At 40.2% G+C, this 19,565-nt stretch overlaps 1 protein-coding gene across 2 annotated transcripts in view; it reads right to left on the bottom strand.

Annotated features, from left to right (window-relative positions):
* LOC146513980 (netrin receptor UNC5D-like) overlaps window positions 1-19,565 on the bottom strand; it is a 268,872-nt gene that overhangs the window by 154,508 nt on the left and 94,799 nt on the right. For both annotated transcript variants that reach the window (XM_085168964.1, XM_085168966.1), the window contains exon 2: window positions 11,459-11,665. In XM_085168964.1, the coding sequence (XP_085025090.1) occupies window positions 11,459-11,665 (207 nt within the window). The remainder of the gene's footprint in view (window positions 1-11,458; window positions 11,666-19,565) is intronic.

The raw sequence follows: 19,565 nt of genomic DNA on the forward strand, positions 1-19,565 counted from the left end.
TTTGAATAGCACAACAACATTATTATTCATGGATAATGATAACAAATGGACATTCATTAGAGGGTCTACAACCTACACTATATATCTCAGTGACATGGTTTGATTCTTCAGAAAACAAGAAATTATACATTTAACTCTTTCAACACTTTGGCTGTTTACCACTTAGTAACTAAATGCCAATAAAAAGGCACTTCTATCTTTCTGTAGACATACTTTGTCAAGAAGAAAATACATAACCTCAAGTGAAGAAAGACAGTGACCCTGTTGGTCAGTGCTGTCTCAGAGAAGTGGTAAGAGTTCAGTTACATACACAGCAGCATCCTGGAATAAACAGATATGATCTACACAAAAAACAAAACAAAAAAAACTCAGTAGTTTTGGTGTTAAAGTTTAAGCTGAGTCACAATTAGCTCCCAGAGGATATGAATTAGAGGTATAAAACACATATTTAGCCATTACATGCTGTTAAAAATATTTAACTGTGCTACACATCTTAAAAGTTGTGAAACTCATGATTCATCAATGCTCCGCTTATTGCACTTAATCTGTTGATGGACTCACATTTGTACAGCGCTCTTCTAATCTTACTGTCCATTTAAGGTACTTTCACACTGTAAGTCAAATTTACACACCCATAGGCATATGGTGGTTTTATCTATCACTCACTCACATACCGCAATTCGAGGTTCAGTATCTTATCTCTACTCAACCTCCTCTAGTTCCTGAGCCAAAGCCACCACTTTACACATCAGAAATCAGAAATCAGAAAGGGTTTTATTGCCAAATGTTGAGCAGGTTTACAACATTAGGAAATTGCTGCGGTACTTAGTGCAAACATACTGTCATATAACGCTTAAATAGACATAAAAATAAAAATAAGAATTAAAAGTGCTAAGTAGATAGATATATACATGAGTGCAGGTGGTGATCAGTGCCAAACATGGAATGATGCAGTGAACACAGCGTAGGGTCATGTGTTAGTGGTGGGAACAGTCATACGGTTATTGTTCATGAGTCCAACAGCAGAGGCGAAGAAACTGTTCTTATGGCGAGAAGTTCTGGTGCGAATGGACCGGAGCCTCCTGCCTGAGGGGAGCTGGTCAAACAGACTGTGTCCAGGGTGAGAAGGGTCAGCTGAGATCCGAGCTGCACGCCCCAGTGTCCTGGAGGTGTACAGGTCCTGCAGAGATGGGAGTCTGCAGCCAATCACCTTCTCAGCAGAGCGCACAACACGCTGCCGTCTCTGTTTGTCCCTGATAGTGGCTCCAGCGTACCACACGGTGATGGAGGTGGTGAGGATGGACTCGATGATTGCAGTGTAGAATTGCATCATTGTCCGTGTTGGCAGGTTGAATTTCTTCAGCTGCCTCAGGAAGTACATCCTCTGCTGGGCTTTCTTAATGACGGAGGTGATGGTGGGCTCCCACTTCAGGTCCTGGGTGATGGTGGTACCCAGGAAGTGGAATGAGTCCACAGAGGCGATGAGGGTGTCAGTCAGGATGATGGAGGGGAGTGGGGCTGTGTGCTTCCTGAAGTCCACAATAATCTCCACTGTCTTCTGGGCATTCAGCACCAGGTTGTTGTGGCTGCACCAGGACACCAGACGTTCAACTTCCCTCCTGTAGGCAGACTCATCCCCGTCCGAGATGAGTCCAATAACGGTGGTGTCATCTGCAAACTTGATTAGCTTGACAGACTGGTGGCTGGAGGTGCAGCAGTTGGTGTACAGGGAGAAGACCAGAGGAGAAAAAACACAGCCCTGAGGGGAGCCGGTGCTGATGGTCCGGGAGTCCGAGACATTCTTTCCCAGCCTCACATGCTGCTTCCTGTCCGTCAGGAAGTCAGTGATCCACCGGCAGATGGGATCAGGCACATTCATCTGGGAAAGCTTGCCTTGGAGATGGTCTGGAAGGATGGTGTTGAAGGCAGAGCTGAAGTCCACAAACAGGATCCTGGCGTAGGTTCCTGGGGAGTCCAGATGCTGCAGGATGAAGTGTAGAGCCATGTTGATAGCGTCGTCTACAGACCTGTTGGCTCTGCATGCAAACTGCACGGGGTCCAGGAGGGGGGCCGTGAGGGTTTTGAGCTAGGAGAGGACCAGGCGCTCAAATGACTTCATGACCACAGATGTCAGAGCCACAGGTCTGTAGTCATTTAGTCCAGTGATCCTAGGTTTCTTGGGGACAGGGATTATGGTAGAGGGCTTGAAGCATGACATGCCTGCAGTGAGGAGTTGAAAATGCCAGAAAACACTGGGGCCAGCTCGTTTGCACAGTCTGAGGGTGGCAGGAGACACACCATGTGGGCCAGGAGCTTTTCGAGCATTCAGACTCTTAAACTGCTTCCTCAAATCTGCTTCATGGATATGAAGAGTTGTGGTGGGAGGAGGTGGTGTGAAATCCTCCTTGGTGTTGGGTGTGGAGGGAGGTGTTGTAGGTGAAGTGTTTGATGGTGGTGATGGCTCTATGGAGGGGGGAGAGGTGGGGGAATGAGTGTCCAAAGTGTCTCTATTGTTGGGGCCGTTGGAGGTGTGAAGGCTGCCTGATGGCTCGTCAAAACGGCAGTAAAAGTCGTTAAGGAGGCTGAGTCATTCTCTGAGATCTGCTACTGCATCTTCTCAGAGTACTGATGTTTAGCAATGTCTACATTACACATCTACATTTCTTTTCCTTTTTACAGCGTTGCCTCCTGGGAGGGACATATATAAGGCTAAATCTGAGGAAAACAGAACAACACAATGGTTAATGTATACCTGCCTTGCTGAGTTACCTGCCTCTGGAAAGATGCAGTCCATCCTGTGCCTTATACCCCCTGGGCAGACAGCGTTATGGAATGTGTTGCTGAGTCTGTCTGCATTTAATTCACAGCTTACGGCTTTAATAGCTACAGCACCCTGCTCTTTCCTGAACCCAGTGGCCATTCTACCACCTGAGTCAGACTATAATAGCTTGTCCAGAGATATAGCTGTTCAACTGCCTCCTACAGATGAAGCTGGATGGGGAGCCAGTGTCTAAGGCAAGATGCTCATTTTCTCAACATGGGCTTCGTTGGCTCAGCTCTGTCTGTGTGTAACATAGATATGGCTGGTAACTGATACTGTTCGAAAAGGCCCACTAAATCTCTGGTCAGGTTGAAAGAAATCCTCTGTGTTTATGAAGTCTCAGTACTAAAGCATGGCCAAGAAGCAAAGCCACATATCACTATGGTAACCAAACAGCTTGGGGTTTCAACAGGTCATACTGTCTTATTACATGCATGCATTAGAGCTTAGGTTTAGTAACTAAGTAAGACAAAAAAGTGAGAAAAAGAGCAGAAGTCATCAAAATAAATTAACGTGAGAGAAAGGGAAAAAATATAAATCAGATCAATTCTATTGTATTTACACAGCAATGATGACATACATAGTAAGGTCAAGACCTTATAGTACTCAACTGTTTCACAGTGGGAAGGAAAAACACAGTTTTAAATAGGAAGAAACCTCAGACAGAACCAGGCTCAGTAAGAGTGACCATCTGCTGAGACCTGAGAAGAAGAAAACGCACATTACTTTCCAAGCATGCAGCATATGTGAGTGAAAAAGTGTCTGTGAAAGAGAAGCTGTCATTTCACCCCCCTGAGAGTCAGTGTGATGTACAGTCTGAGTGTCTTAGCCATGCTAAGGGCTCTGTGAGCAATAGCTTTAAGGTAGATTCTCATATAAACAAAGAGGACGGGTCAGTAATTGACAGGTAATGTTCAATATATAGGAAGAAAAATGAAAAACACCCGACCCAAAAATAGAGAAGAACCAAAGTCCTCCATCAAAGCAAGCTGGGCTTCAATAACACCTCAGCAGTGCTGCAAGCTGATCATCTCCATGCCAGTCCACTCTCAGGCAGTAATTTGTGACAAAGGAGCCTGAACCAAGTATGTAATGTATAAAAAAGTTGGGCATTTCTGGATTCAAAAACATGCTTTTCATCGTTATAAACATGATTCTGAGTAAAATTCAGCTGAGGTATTTAAAATTAAAGGTTTATTAATCCAAATAATTAATCATTAAAGAAAAATGTGCTTGGTACTAACAGTAGATTTCACATGGTACTTACACGGAATCTACATATATTCAAATGATTTAAGTCAGCATTTTGAGCACAGTTCATTTTTTAAGCGTTTATTGTGAATCATTCTTTGATTGAGTTTAGGAAATGAGCTAATAATTTGAGATACTGGATTTCTGCTTTTAATGAGTCATACATAATACGTACATAATCCTCATCATCAGAATGTCAGAAAATCATAATACATGAATAGAATACCCTTTTGACATAAACTCAGACACAAAATGTACTGTTTTTTATCCTTTCTTTGTCATTGAAAGAAAGGGTTACTTCTGAAAAGTAAACCTGGTATTGAGTTGCTAAACTAAATGATTAAGATGCAGTCTTATTTTCTCTCACCCCGTAGCAATAATGAATAGTTTTTCTATTTTGCTTGCAAATTGTGCTTTTATATAAAAAAGATCAAAGAATGCAAGTGGAAAAGGCATATTCTTTTTCCTCAATACAAAAAAAGAAGAGAAATTCACTTAAAAGTACTGTAGGGTATTAGAGAGCCACAAAGTGATGGGTAATAATGCTGCTGGCTATTATTTTTTCCATTTTAGTTGCAAAAGCTCATTACAATTTAACTGAACAAAACAAATAAATATGGAATGGGGTGATGTCTGAAAAAAATGGTATAGGGGAAAAAATTATGCTGCCTTCGAAAGAACAACTCCACAGTGCACAAATGATGTGTTACGAAATGATAATTTCAAGATTTGAAGCAATTTACTGCCTTCAAAGGGAGACTGTCAGAGTATGCAGTCACATCCAAGTGTGGGCTGTCAGAAATGTCCAGGTCCAGTGTTTTTTAAAAATCTAATGATACTGGCATTAATGTTGAAACATTTTGTTCTGTACTATTTCAGCCATCATCCGATCAAGTAGCTTTATGAGTTTGTAGACACTTAACGTAATGCCAGAGGGTCACAGCTTCATGCTTGTTCTCCCCAGCTCCACACCAAACTGCTCCATTTATTTTCAGTTTCTCTCTGCAGTGTCGGGTAACATGGTTGTGCACTGAGATGGTCAATAATGAGACAAATGTCCTCTTAACGAATACAAAATCCTTTTGAGACATTCTGACAAGTAGGATATATTTAGTGTTATGTTTCTGCCCATCCAGTAAATCCAGTATTCAGTTGCTAGTGTGCGAGCGGGAAACTTTTCTTTTCTTTTTCCCCCAGAGGGCCACACTGGCTAAGATAAATTAAGGGCCACACATTGAATAATTGGATTTAAACATGAAGTACAGAGATGAATTATTTTAAACTCAATCAATCTGGTAGCTATGGCAGATCATTTTACAGTGAGCTATTTTTCAACACAGAAATGCTGATCCCTTGTTTCAAAAAGCAAGAACTTCTTTATAGAAAATATAAACTTTTTTAAAACTTTAAGTTTACTTACATAAAACAATCCATTTACCCTTTTGCCAACTTTTTAAATTACCATACATTTTACATGAACCACTGCAATTGTCCACGATAAAACACACTGCACTATGTTATGAATATATAATAGGTTGGGCACGAATGACATACAGTGGGGCAAAAAAGTATTTAGTCAGCCACCGATTGTGCAAGTTCCCCCACTTAAAATGATGACAGAGGTCAGTAATTTGCACCAGAGGTACACTTCAACTGTGAGAGACAGAATGTGAAAAAAAAATCCATGAATTCACATGGTAGGATTTGTAAAGAATTTATTCGTAAATCAGGGTGGAAAATAAGTATTTGGTCAATAACAAAAATACAACTCAATACTTTGTAACATAACCTTTGTTGGCAATAACAGAGGTCAAACGTTTACTATAGGTCTTTACCAGGTTTGCACACACAGTAGCTGGTATTTTGGCCCATTCCTCCATGCAGATCTTCTCAAGAGCAGTGATGTTTTGGGGCTGTCGCCGAGCAACACGGACTTTCAACTCCCGCCACAGATTTTCTATGGGGTTGAGGTCTGGAGACTGGCTAGGCCACTCCAGGACTTTCAAATGCTTCTTACGGAGCCACTCCTTTGTTGCCCGGGCGGTGTGTTTTGGATCATTGTCATGTTGGAAGACCCAGCCTCGTTTCATCTTCAAAGTTCTCACTGATGGAAGGAGGTTTTGGCTCAAAATCTCACGATACTTGGCCCCATTCATTCTGTCCTTAACACGGATCAGTCGTCCTGTCCCCTTGGCAGAAAAACAGCCCCATAGCATGATGTTTCCACCCCCATGCTTCACAGTAGGTATGGTGTTCTTGGGATGCAACTCAGTATTCTTCTTCCTCCAAACACGACGAGTTGAGTTTATACCAAAAAGTTCTACTTTGGTTTCATCTGACCACATGACATTCTCCCAATCCTCTGCTGTATCATCCATGTGCTCTCTGGCAAACTTCAGACGGGCCTGGACATGCACTGGCTTCAGCAGCGGAACACGTCTGGCACTGCGGGATTTGATTCCCTGCCGTTGTAGTGTGTTACTGATGGTGACCTTTGTTACTTTGGTCCCAGCTCTCTGCAGGTCATTCACCAGGTCCCCCCGTGTGGTTCTGGGATCTTTGCTCACCGTTCTCATGATCATTTTGACCCCACGGGATGAGATCTTGCGTGGAGCCCCAGATCGAGGGAGATTATCAGTGGTCTTGTATGTCTTCCATTTTCTGATGATTGCTCCCACAGTTGATTTTTTCACACCAAGCTGCTTGCCTATTGTAGATTCACTCTTCCCAGTCTGGTGCAGGTCTACAATTCTTTTCCTGGTGTCCTTCGAAAGCTCTTTGGTCTTGGCCATGGCGGAGTTTGGAGTCTGACTGGTTGAGGCTGTGGACAGGTGTCTTTTATACAGATGATGAGGTCAAACAGGTGCCATTCATACAGGTAACGAGTGGGGGACAGAAAAGCTTCTTACAGAAGACGTTACAGGTCTGTGAGAGCCAGGGATTTTCCTTGTTTGAGGTGACCAAATACTTATTTTCCACCCTGATTTACGAATAAATTCTTTACAAATCCTACCCTGTGAATTCATGGATTTTTTTTTCACATTCTGTCTCTCACAGTTGAAGTGTACCTCTGGTGCAAATTACTGACCTCTGTCATCATTTTAAGTGGGGGAACTTGCACAATCGGTGGCTGACTAAATACTTTTTTGCCCCACTGTATGTTGAATGTGAAACATGCAAATGTAGAATGTAACATTGCATTTTCTCAATCAAAAGAATTTATAATAAATGTTTTTTCAAACCATATAGTATTAATAATTGCTGTATATGTGATAATGTTTGTGCAAAGTGTTGCTGAGATATAACACATACAGACATATATACACTACAATCATTACAGTAAGGTAAGCAGATTATTTTATAATCATGAAAATGTACAATTTACCATTAGGGTGCACTGACCAAAGAAAGTATCAATAACAGACACTTTTAATGAATAAATTAAACTCAAATAATTTCTGCTCTCTAATTACTTTTACTGTTTTCACTGGTGTATCTACCTCAGAGTTTAATACTACTTCAGCATGGACTAACGTGCCTGAATGAAGAACTTAATAGGCTAGTATTTATTGTTTCTGAACATGCATAGGCTCATATAATGTCACGGCGAGTGAGATGAGCCGTGTGGAAGAAATAAAGGAGGATCCAAACGCAGGCACTTGTAAAGGTGTGAGGGTGGTTTATTAAACACAAAAATATAGATGGACAAACGGTAAACGGAGAACTAAACTATACTGGGACAACTAAACTACTGAGCCTGAACAAGAACACGAACCTGAACATGAAGGAAGATGGAAGATGGTATATGACGGTGACAGCAGGGAGAACACACGAAAGGAACATGGTAGATACACAGACGGACCAGCAACTACAATAGCAGACCTTCACAATAAAACAGGAAACAAGACCTCACTACACAAAGACGCAGACTCGACACTGAGAGACAGACAGAAAATGACACATGGAACTAAACCCACACAAAACATGAGAACACAAATCCTAAACCACGAGTAAACAGAAACATGGAACTCTAATAATACGCAACTCAAACAATAGGCAACAATTCCTTAAACCTGAATAAACAGAACATAGAATTCAAATAGTAACTAACAAATCACAAATAATCAAGAAACACCAGACTACCCCAAAGCACTCCAAGATGCAAAATAAACCAAAACATAAGGAACTGAAAATGCTGGGTCGAACCGACCCAGAACCGTGAACTATACAATACACGAGTAATGAAATAACTCTGGCATGGCTTAGATGTTGAAATATGCAGCAGAGGACAGATGTCTATCTATCAGTCGGGATCTGTAACATGTGTTTGTTTACACACGTGTGTTTGTTTGCAAACAGGGAATATCAGTAACTAGCACTACAGACTCGCTGTGTTTTTCTTAACCTCAAGAAGCGAGCAAATATTTTTTAGTGACTGTTTTGTCTTCCTGAATATGTGCCACATGCGCGTGTTTAGTGACTCTGAGGCCTTCTAGTCACTATAAACTCTTCTACATTTATCAGCTTGTCACTGACTTTGCCCTTATGTCCTTCAGTGTTCAGGTCAACCAGCAAGCTCTGGGTCTAAAAATATGCCACACAGAAGTACCAAAAACAGCACTTCCAGAATCTGGCTTCCAAACACAGACAGTATAAAATATGGAAATACCCCACTGAATCATTAAGGCTATTTAATGGCATCTATCCATTTTCTGCCTATGATTGACGCCTGAGCCACAAAAACTGGGTCCATTTGACACGAGCCCCTCACCAAATACTGAGCACCTCACCCTCCCACTCTTCAGAGGGAGATCATTTTTCCTGCGTGAATCCACAGTTTCATTCTTTGGACACTACCCATAGCTAGTGGCCATAAGTGCGGGTGAGGATGTGGACTTCACTTTCACGTTCAGTTCTCTCTTCATCCTAACAGACCACTACACCTATTACATTACTGCAAACACTGCACCAATCCATCTGTCAATCTCCTGTGTCCTCACTTGTAAGCAGACCCTGAAATGAGGATGATGATGGACCCCTTGTAGCTCCCAAATATGACATCTCCAAAAATGGTTTTCTAAGCTGAAATGAACCAATACGCAGCTAGGTGCCTAAACTGACAGAGAAACTGTGTAAACGCTATCCCGCGACCATCACAGGCAACAGTTCGAGCTGCAATGCTGTCTTCTCTCCCAGTTTTCAAATACTTATGAAAGTTATACTAGTTGGCTAACAACAATGGCGCCTTACATTTACCAAGATGGTGACAATGAAAATAAAACAGACTTCACACAGCAGTCGATGACATCACTGTGGCTAGATCCATATTTTCCACCTTCTGTGCTTTTCAAGTATAATTAACCCATTTCGAAACGCTTGTTGCAACATAGTTTAAGCGCTTTATCAGGAAAAGGGAAATATAATTTGGTTTTTAGGAAAAAAGCAAAACATAAACAAACAAACAAAAGCTGGCTTCAAAATAGCAGTGTAGAGTAGTATGTAACAATAAGACCAGACTCAAAAGCCAGTGTGTAGTATGTCTTGATGCATGGTCCGGCTGTGTGCAGGCAGGAATGGAGGACCCAAATGTAGACTCAAACAAGGAGACAGAAACTTAAGCTCAAAAGTTTAAGACAGTTTTCAGTAGGAGAAATGTTTTCATCACTCATCCAAGTGACTTCTTCAGTCCCAGCTGACTGCAGACTTCCCCAACCTTATAAACAGTACTTTTGCACAATGACTGAAACTAGCACCGCTGATGAACAATGGGCTGTCAGGTCAGTTTCTTGATCATGCTGTGTGTAGTATAATAATAATAAAACAAACCTCATCCAAGCTGAGAAAGACAGCAGATTGGCATAGGGTTTTGGCTCTTTTAATAACATTCATGTGATTCTACCACTTTAATAAACTTAAACTTAATTTATTAAGTTCAAGTAAAAAAATGCATTATGCTTAACAGAACTGTTTCAAAGAGTCTGCAGTGTAACTGTAATAAACAAAATATAAATCCTACTTGTAGGAGGATCAAGCTGTTTATGGGGGTGGTTTCTACCAGTTTCTCTATATATAGGTACATATATTTTATTAAATTACTTTGCAAGAGCTTCTTATCTTTACTGCCACCACATCTTTGGTGCTATAACAACAGTTGGAGGACAGAAAACAGTCCTCAGAATAGCATAAAAAATCTGAGTGAGTTTAATAATTCATCTAAATACAGATGCACATGGAAAACTTGAGTTTTTCTGTGTTCTGCCTCTGTTTTGCAAAAGTTCCTCAAAAGTTCCAAATAAACTATTACGATACATCTTCCAGCAGCCAGCGTTTAGAACATCCTGACACAGTCCAGGTCAGAAAAAACGATTTTACTTGAGGAGTAACTATTCTGTCTCTGGAAACCCTTTGCCTTCTGTACATCCCTTTCCTCATGACCGTCCCACTGGAGACTGATATGAGTGGTGATAAAAAGCCAGATGGGAGCAGAGCTATGAATCCAGACTAGAGGCAGTAAAGATTTAGAGGTCCGTTGTTAGCAGTGAGAGTTAATGCATGCTACTGTGTGTTAAGTGAAGCACCAACCATCATTCAACTAATACATTTTTTTTCACAGTTTTAATTTTTGAGTACATGTGATTATGTGTATTGTGAACAAATAGATACAAGACCACAAATAAAATGGTTTTTGAAATAAAAACAGGAGCTGCTTGCAAGATACGCTTGTAAAAAGTTAATTACAACACAAGCACATTATGAGGAAAAAGGGAAATATAATTTAGTTTTTGTTTTACAGCTAAATTTGCTGTATAAACACAAGTGCAATCATGAGATATTTATCAGGAGGTGATGCAACAAAAACTGACAAGAGTATTAGAAAAGAAGGAAAAAATGCCTCTGTGGTCTGAATGGATTTATTTTGAAGTTAAAACAACAACTGGATTTCAGTAAGTTGCATCAGTAAAAGACACCATTCAGAGTTCAAAGTCTAATCCCAAAATTGAACAAGTTGATGCGTTTCATGCTCTAACAGTTGTCATTTCTGCTCAGATCAAATGTGACACAGAGTGTAGTCTGTAGAAGTGAGGCAAATACATTTACAGGGTTGGATGTAGCCGTAGGCATTGTCACAAAGCCCCATTAGCAAAGTTCCTGCTTGAGACTTTCAGTGCTTGCTGTCTGCGATATGAGTGATATTCACATAATGTAAAATGCCAGATACGGTTTGACAGGGAGGATGGAATTGAGTTTTATGTGTACATTTACACATCATGTGTGTATACAACTCTTTTAATACACCAAACACTATCGCTATACACACATCCTACACATTCATCTGCATGATTGTATCAAGGAAGTTATGTATGTTAAAAAAAAAAGTTTCTGTACCTGTTGTGAGGTCAGTGTGCTCTTGAGACATGTGCTGGCTCTGGTGGACCCATTCACCGTTGCACTTGAAGAAGATCTGGAGCGCAGGCCGAGCTTGACACCGGAGCTTGATGGGATTACTTTTGACAATGTAGGCATCGACAGGCTCCTCCAGGAAGTGAGGCAGGGTCCCAGATTGTCCATGCTGGAGGGCTTCACCCCGTTGACCTAAAGGATTAAATGAGAACAAAATTCAGACTGATGAAACAATAATGCAAGATCATGTCTGATCATACATTATGATTGTCATAGCAACCCCGAGCTCCTGCGCTCCCTAGTGCATGTATAACAAGACTAATTCAGGCATATTTTGCAGCAAGAGCTGACACACAAGTGTGAGCATCCAGTGACATTGTAGTACATATAAAAAAGAGCTACTTCAATAATTTTAACAAAGCACAGTGCTGTGCAAAAAACACAATAAAACTTTTCTCACTAAAGGTCAAAACAAACTTGCTTCACCACTTCAGGCAATGACACACCGTCAACTACAACCCGTCTGCAAACCTGGAGATACTAGCTGGTGATGTGCCACCCAAATGTAAACAAATTACTTGACCCTAAATGCAATATCCCAGTTAGAAAACATTTTTTCTGTTAACTATGCAATAATGTTGTGCAGGCACAAGGTTTACTTGTAGTCTGAACTAATTTACTTGAGTTATTGTTAAAGTAAAATGCTAATCAGTTATATTACTTTTCCTTAAAATGTCCAGGGAAAACTCTACTTTGGCTACTTGCTTGGCCACATCACCTACTAAAAAATAATCTATCATTATTAATTAGAGTATGCAGTATTTCCATAATATTGGCTATTACTCAGGTGGTAGAGTGTGTCGTACAATTATAATAATAATACTAATAATACTAATAAAACGAATACTACTACTACTACTACTAATAATAATAATAATAAGGTCAGGGTCTTGATTCCCAGTTTCAATAGTCAGTGTTTGAAGTATCGTTGGGCCAGACACTGAACCCCAGGATCTACAATGTGAATTTTAGATAATAGTGCTTGGGTGTAGAAAAAGTGATTGTGTTTGGGTGAATGTAGTACAAAGTGCTCTGAGTGCTCAAAATTGATTAGAAAGGTGCTATATAAATCCATATACCATATAAAGCTAACTTAGCTGTCTCTCTGCATTCCCTCATTTCATCCTCTTCCTCTGGACTTCAGCAATCAGCCCAACTTGTGGTCTTTATTACCTCAGTCACATTAAGTTGGTGCCCAGTTGTGCAAAAACAACAAGAGAGTGTCAACACCTAGTAAATGAGCTTCAGTTAGCATCAATAGTTGACTCAACATATATATTATTTTCTTAAGTTTTTTTTTTTTAAAAAAAAAATGGTAACAAAAAACAGCAGCGAAACAGCTTTGCTAGAAAGTGAAGAATGCCAATTTTACAGGAATTTCTCGAGATAACTGAGATATGAGGCAAACCTGCTAGAGTGCTAAACATGAAATATAAACACTACTTCACAAACAGCTAGAATTTGAGTGATGAGACACTATTTTCAATGAGCAAACTGAATTTATGGACAGCACTCCCACAAAGTAAAAATAGCTATTATAAAAAAGTTTAAGTGTAATTACTCCAATAAATATCTCACTGAAATTGATCAAGATACATGTTGATCAGGAAGATCAATGATAGCCCTATAAAAGCAGCTTTGGAGTCAGGCGTTTGTGTTCACTAAAGACAGCTAATTCAGTTTAAGAATTCACTGAACAGACACTGGCAACACATTAACAGGCATTACTCCCTTCTTCCTTTGCCCGTCTGAGATGTGTTCCAGTCGGCACACGTTTTGCTACTTCTGAGGCCCACAAGTGTAATTACACTCTGACTAATCCCCTAGTTTGCTGGAACCTCTTTCATGCAAGTGTGAAGGGTTTAGTGAGGCAAACCGTCCCGCACACCTCCCCTCCTGATACCAACTCCCCACTGCACACTGCACTCCATAGTGATGTGTGTACCTCTGAAAAATCCCATCAGGATTAGAGAACCCACTCTCCCCTTTTCTCTTCCTCTCTCTAGCTAATCTAATCCTCCTACCTTTCCTGCCGGATGTCTCCTGATCGAGGGAAATAGATAAAACGTGTCTGTGTGATTCCTTGGCTGTGAAAATCACAGCACTTGCCTGGTGTTCTCCCCACCGTGCGACACATTCACATTCACATTCTCTCCCTCATTCCTGGAATTGAAGCTGAACAAAGAGACATGCTTTTAATTTCAAAATGACTAGCCGCAGGCAAGCTTTTCTTGTACAGAGTGCTCCAATTTGTTTTGCGAACGGCACATTGACATGGCATGTTTGTGTTTGGATAGATGCAAAACATAGACGTGAGAGCGCATCCAGAAAATGATAGATGGGAGCAAGAATACACAAACAAATCGCTGTCAAATAAAGCAACAGCACTCAGAGTAATGACTCTTCTGGTAATAGATCAGGTATTATACTAATGCTTACCAACATGGCAGTTTAATGCCTCTGCTATTAATACCTGTACCATCAACATCTGCATTAGTAAAGTTTTAGCAAAGTATTACAGGGTTTATTTCACTGAGTAGTCTGTTCGGCTTTTCAGTTTTTATTCAGCCGTTTGGAACATAATAAGACAGATACAGGAAAAGAAACTGGTCTGATTTAAAATGCTGGGTAATTTCGGTGTATAATTGGAAACATAAGGACTTAAGTGTTTACGCAGCAAGATTATGTTATTTGCTCTTGAAACTACTAATCATATATCACAAACATCAAGCAAAGCCTATACTGTAGGGTGCTTCTTTGCTTGTTAATGCTGTTTTAGAGAAGACGGGTTGAAGTGCTTCTAGATCCTGGTACAGTCTTTAAAATGTAGGTCTGCAACCTGAGGTGTTCCTCAAGGAGCAGTCCTCGGTTCCCTTATGTTTATAATGTGTTATCCAAATGCAATGACCACATTAACAATAAATCTCTCAAAATTTCTAAAGATTTTTAAAGTCCTGGGTGTCTTATCTCACCTTAAACCTTACTGTCGTGCAAAAGTGATAATAAAATCAGCATTGTTTCATCTTATAAACACAGCCAAAGAAACTTGAAAACTAAGTTTTAGAAAAACCTACATCACCCCAGCTCCTAAATCTTTACACTCACTGCCAGTAAGCTGTAGGATTTAAAGTTTTGTAGCATTTCTTTACATGGAGCTGGCCCTAAATATATTTTTGATAGGTCTGAGCAACACAAGCCTACTACACACCTTACATCATTCAGTACTGAACTGGTAGTGGTTGTAAAATCAAAGCAAGGTGAAGTAACTTTTAGTCCAGTCCACACACACATACATAAAATCAGGCTTGGCTTGAGGTATGCACACATTACTTCCTGCAAGTATTCTGCAATTTGGCTCAAATTACGTTATACTTTTTAACATTCTAGCAACATGCACTCTTTCAGTTTGTGGCCAGATTTTATACTGGTTCATCTGCATGTTCACAGGACAGGCTGAATCTTCTCCTATCAATATTTCTCGTCGCTGTCATTCAGGGAACCGGTGCACCTTGTGCTTTCTCAGTTTTCACAGTGATCTACAACCAATGCCTTCGCCTGGCAATAACACATAAGGGGCACCGATACATCTAGCCCACTCTGAGAGGAAAACAAGATATCACTGCCAAAGGGCTGAGTGATGGCTCTATTAAACACCCCCTTTTTCTTTTCCTCTCCCTGCCTCTCTATCAGCATCACAAGCAAACAAACCTTTGTACCATAAACACAAACAGTCTGCTAATATAACATTAGCTCTAAGGCATCTTTAAAGGACACCTGTTAATGTTTCAATTTAACATACCATCTCCTCATATGCAAAATTACAAGCAATGTGTGGTCTCTTTTGTCAGTTCAATATATTCCTCGCTTTTGCTATCTAAAGAAAATGAGGGGGAGAAGCCGCTCGCTGACTGGACTAATTCGGTAAATCCTTTGGGTGGTAGACTGTTTCCCAAAGAGAAAGATGACAGATGTGATTCAGAAAGACAAGCTGATGTTTGCCAAATTCTCCTCTACATTCAGCACACTCAAATGTCCCATCGCTCTCCTGTATCCATGTCAAACACCAGCTGAAGCTATGGAAAACTGACATCTTGACACACAAACTGCTGAAGATCATGTAGGTACTCTGACTGTGCCAGCACAAACACAGGGCTCCAACAACATGTCCTCTTCCTGCTGTTTCTTGTTTTATGCCTATCAAATTCTTGGCACCTGATCAAGATGCCTCTAGGACAGCTCCCTTTGAAAGGTTTTCTGGGTGAGCCAAACTGGGAAAGACCCCAGAGCTCACTGGAGAGCTTTTGTATCTTGTCTGGCCTGTCAATGCCTTGGGATCCCAAAGGAGAAGCTGTAACATGTTGCTGGGAAAAAGGACATCTGAAATACCTTCCATAGCCTGCTGCCACGGTGACCTGACTTCGATAAATTGATGAAAATGGATGGATGGAAATTGATCAAATTCAGACATTATATGGACTTCCACCCCAACCTTAGAGTTCAGACTACAGATCATGACCCAGATGTTACGTGTGCACTTCTTCTGCTGTTTTGCCTGCCAGTAGCCTCTTGTGTGTCTATGCCAAACCTTTAAACTTCTCCTCGCCCTACAGTTACCTTGATATGCCCACCATCTGCATCACTTGACCTTCCAGCCTCCCTTCACATCTGGTGCTCATTATCATCAGTTTAAACATATCAGTGTTTTTTTCCAGATAGTCTTCAGTAGGCTTATAGCATCCCACTGAGCTAGGCTAGTTTGTGCCCGCTTTATTGTGACCTTTGCCTGAATCTGATATTTGTTTGTCTGGTATTTGTCTGTGTTGTCCGCTTCTACCTGGATGCTACTGACATTGGCCGATTTAAGCAGAGCCTTTTTGACCTTTACTTACTTAGTCTTCAGTTTTGGCTCCCGGGGATTCACTGATGCAATAACCCATGTCTCTGTATCAAAATATCACGAAAGAGGAGAAACTATACTGTTTTTGCTCACAGCCTTCATAGCGAGCTATCAATATGGAAACGAAAAGTTAACAACAAGACCTCTTCTCACCCAGCATCTAGTGCAAAAAGGCTTACCATGATCCACATAGGGGAACATATCTAAAAAGGCAATGTCACACAAAATGACACAACCCACATTCCACACAAAGCCTGTGAATGGCTCACAAATGGCAAGTATATTCCATTTCCTGGCAGAATTGATTGCAGAAGGATCCTCTTTGTTAAGGAGCCAATTGCCTTCAGAACCTAAAGCCCTGCTCTTAACAGGAAGTGGTTGTAGTACTTTCTGAACACATAGACCCAACACAAAAAAATTGTTTTTTTTAGAGTCTTGATCTTAACGCAAGTCTATGACACAATTAGGAGGAATGGCACAAAATGTCTCCTCATTATTGAGCTGAAGCTTCTTGCTGTATAGGTGGCTTTATAATGTACTGTTTTCCAGGATGTGCTGTGTGTGATTGCTCAGTTTTTTCAAAAAAGAAAAAGTTTGAGTGTTATTTGTTAAGTCAGATGGGCTTATAATTTTTATGTAATGCATTTTTTGTTTTTTCTCTCTGTATCAAAATAAAACTACAATAAAAGTTCGAGATTCTTAATTTTATTGTAAATGATCAAACATACAAATTTAGTAGATGACCAAATAATTATTTCCCCAACTGAAAAATGTACTTGAAATTTTTACGACAATCTGCAGTAAATATTTTCTTCTGGGTTAACTGATCATTGCTGTCTTTGCAGTATGGTTCTGGGCACCACTGATATAAGAATTTAAAGACTGATATCAACAATTGTGATGATTTTAAAAATCTAACATTCTTATATGTTGGTCATTTAATTATTGTTTTGTTTTTCAGACACACAAAACATTAATGTCTACTTGTTTAGTTACTTGTTTATACTCGTGTCTGCTTGGATCAGCTGGTTGTTAAGTCTGTGGCGTAACAAACATGCATGTTGCCAACAGGGAAATTGCAAAGTGCAGCATCAGCGCTCATAACATGGTTGAGGGGAGTTTTCCATACCTCTTCTTTACTTTACTTACTTTATTGGCTGTTGTAAATACTGATACCAATAGCTAATATAGCCCGTAATATTGGACAGTGGCTACATCGACTCTGGCTCTGTATTTTTCTGGTCTAACAACGTTATAATTATGTTAAAACTGGTTTCCTTAATTTTGGTCACCCTGAGAAGTTGCTTGCTGCAACAAGCACTTTTTATTCCTGCTGTAGTGAGAGGAACTGAATATACAGCAAGGCATGAAGTGCCACATAGACGGGTTTGATCATTTTTGTTCCTTCATTCACACAAAGCATGCTTACTTCAGTTTGAAAGAGTCATAATGGATGAAAAAGAACTTACATTTGCGGTTTCTGTCACCACATCACCACTCTCTACACTTTGAAGCTTTTTTTTAAATGCACATTTACTCACTTGTGTCCCTTTTGTGGCTCCTGGGTCTCTTGTCTCATGCATAATGTTCACTGGAGCGAATTGAATTAGATTGCTTTCTGTCACAGAGGCACATGTGTGACCTCTGATTTCAAACTTCCAACAGGTGTAAGGCACCAAAAACAATTCTCCAGCGTATACCATTCAGTACAGATATTATAAGCACGACAACAGTGCAAAGACAAGAAAAATGTGTTTGACTGTGTGGGCGTTTGCAGGAAACAAAGGGAGAAAAACAAAGAAAGGAGGAGAATGTATGGCTTTAATAAAATGCAACATTCCCTTAATGTGTTGTCCAATATTCGAAGCCTGAAACATTTTACAGCACGTCTCATGTTTTGTATTATTCTTACATATGAGTAACTGGACCTCATTTAATGTTCTGTAGATGGAGCATTGGTAACATAATTACAACTAAAACATATCTTGCATCTCCAGTTCTCTTTTAATTAGCCTGGGAAACCAAATAAATGACACAACAAACTGGAGAGAAACACAGGAAATGGTATTAACTCACACGAGAGGTTTCAGGATAAAAATAAGTAGAAGCAGCTGCATGTACACGGGTTAACAAAAAAACATACTAATTAATTCTAAATTTGTTGATTAAGGGTCAGTGGCATAATTATTTGTTAATTATTTCACCGTGCTGCCATTTCAGTCACAGTTTGAAAAAAGAAGGTGCAAAGTTTCTTGGTGAACCAGAGACACATTTGTAGATTTGCTGCTATGTGCCTTTGTGTAAACACTGACTTTCAGACTAATGTGTATTTGTAAATACATGAATAAATACAACTTGGCAATGGTCAACGCTGCATTAATTATATATGCCCAGAGTGAGGTGTCTTCATAGGCACTATTGACGCAAATCGGTGCAGCAGATGGATGGTCTAGTTTGAGGATCAGAGGTGAAGCTAGCAGAGGAGATGGGGGTGGAAGGAGATTGGTGAAGCAGATGATAGGTGGGTGTTGAAGATAGTGAGAAGCACTGGGGGAGCATCTGCTGAGATCACTGAGCGTACAGAAGGAAGACAAAAAAAATATGTTTAGCATTTTCAGGAAATGCACATAAGCCATGAGTCTGAACTAAAATGCACTAGTTTTATGCTTCTCAGCCAACTATAGCTGACTGCATAATTGCAACCTTTGCAGTTATGACTCTTTACTGTTATTGACTACTTTAGCCCCTCTGCAGAGATTTTTGAATGACAAGTATGCCACAGGAGAAAGATAGATATGGAACGATAGGATTGATCTCCTGGTACAATGGCAAATGAGGCGCAAAAGGCGGGAACATGTGAAATTTTGATTATGTTTAGTACCTGTGATTCAACCACATCAAAACCCATCAGCCTCTAGCAAGAGGTGTCCCGCTGACAAGATGACAGGTAATGAACTGTTAAACCCAATGTGTTATGCGCGCCAGCAGGATGCACACAAATGCTATGCCCCAAAACAGACTCCACTATGATAGCTTTGGCAATAACTTGCCAAACTAAAGTTTGATTAACAATGCTGGTCCACAGATAATAGATGGATTTTATACCATTATTTTAAGTCACACTTCTGTTTCCTC

This window comes from Neolamprologus multifasciatus, chromosome 7 (genome assembly GCF_963576455.1).
Source record: "Neolamprologus multifasciatus chromosome 7, fNeoMul1.2, whole genome shotgun sequence".
NCBI classification, from domain to species: Eukaryota; Metazoa; Chordata; class Actinopteri; order Cichliformes; family Cichlidae; genus Neolamprologus; species Neolamprologus multifasciatus.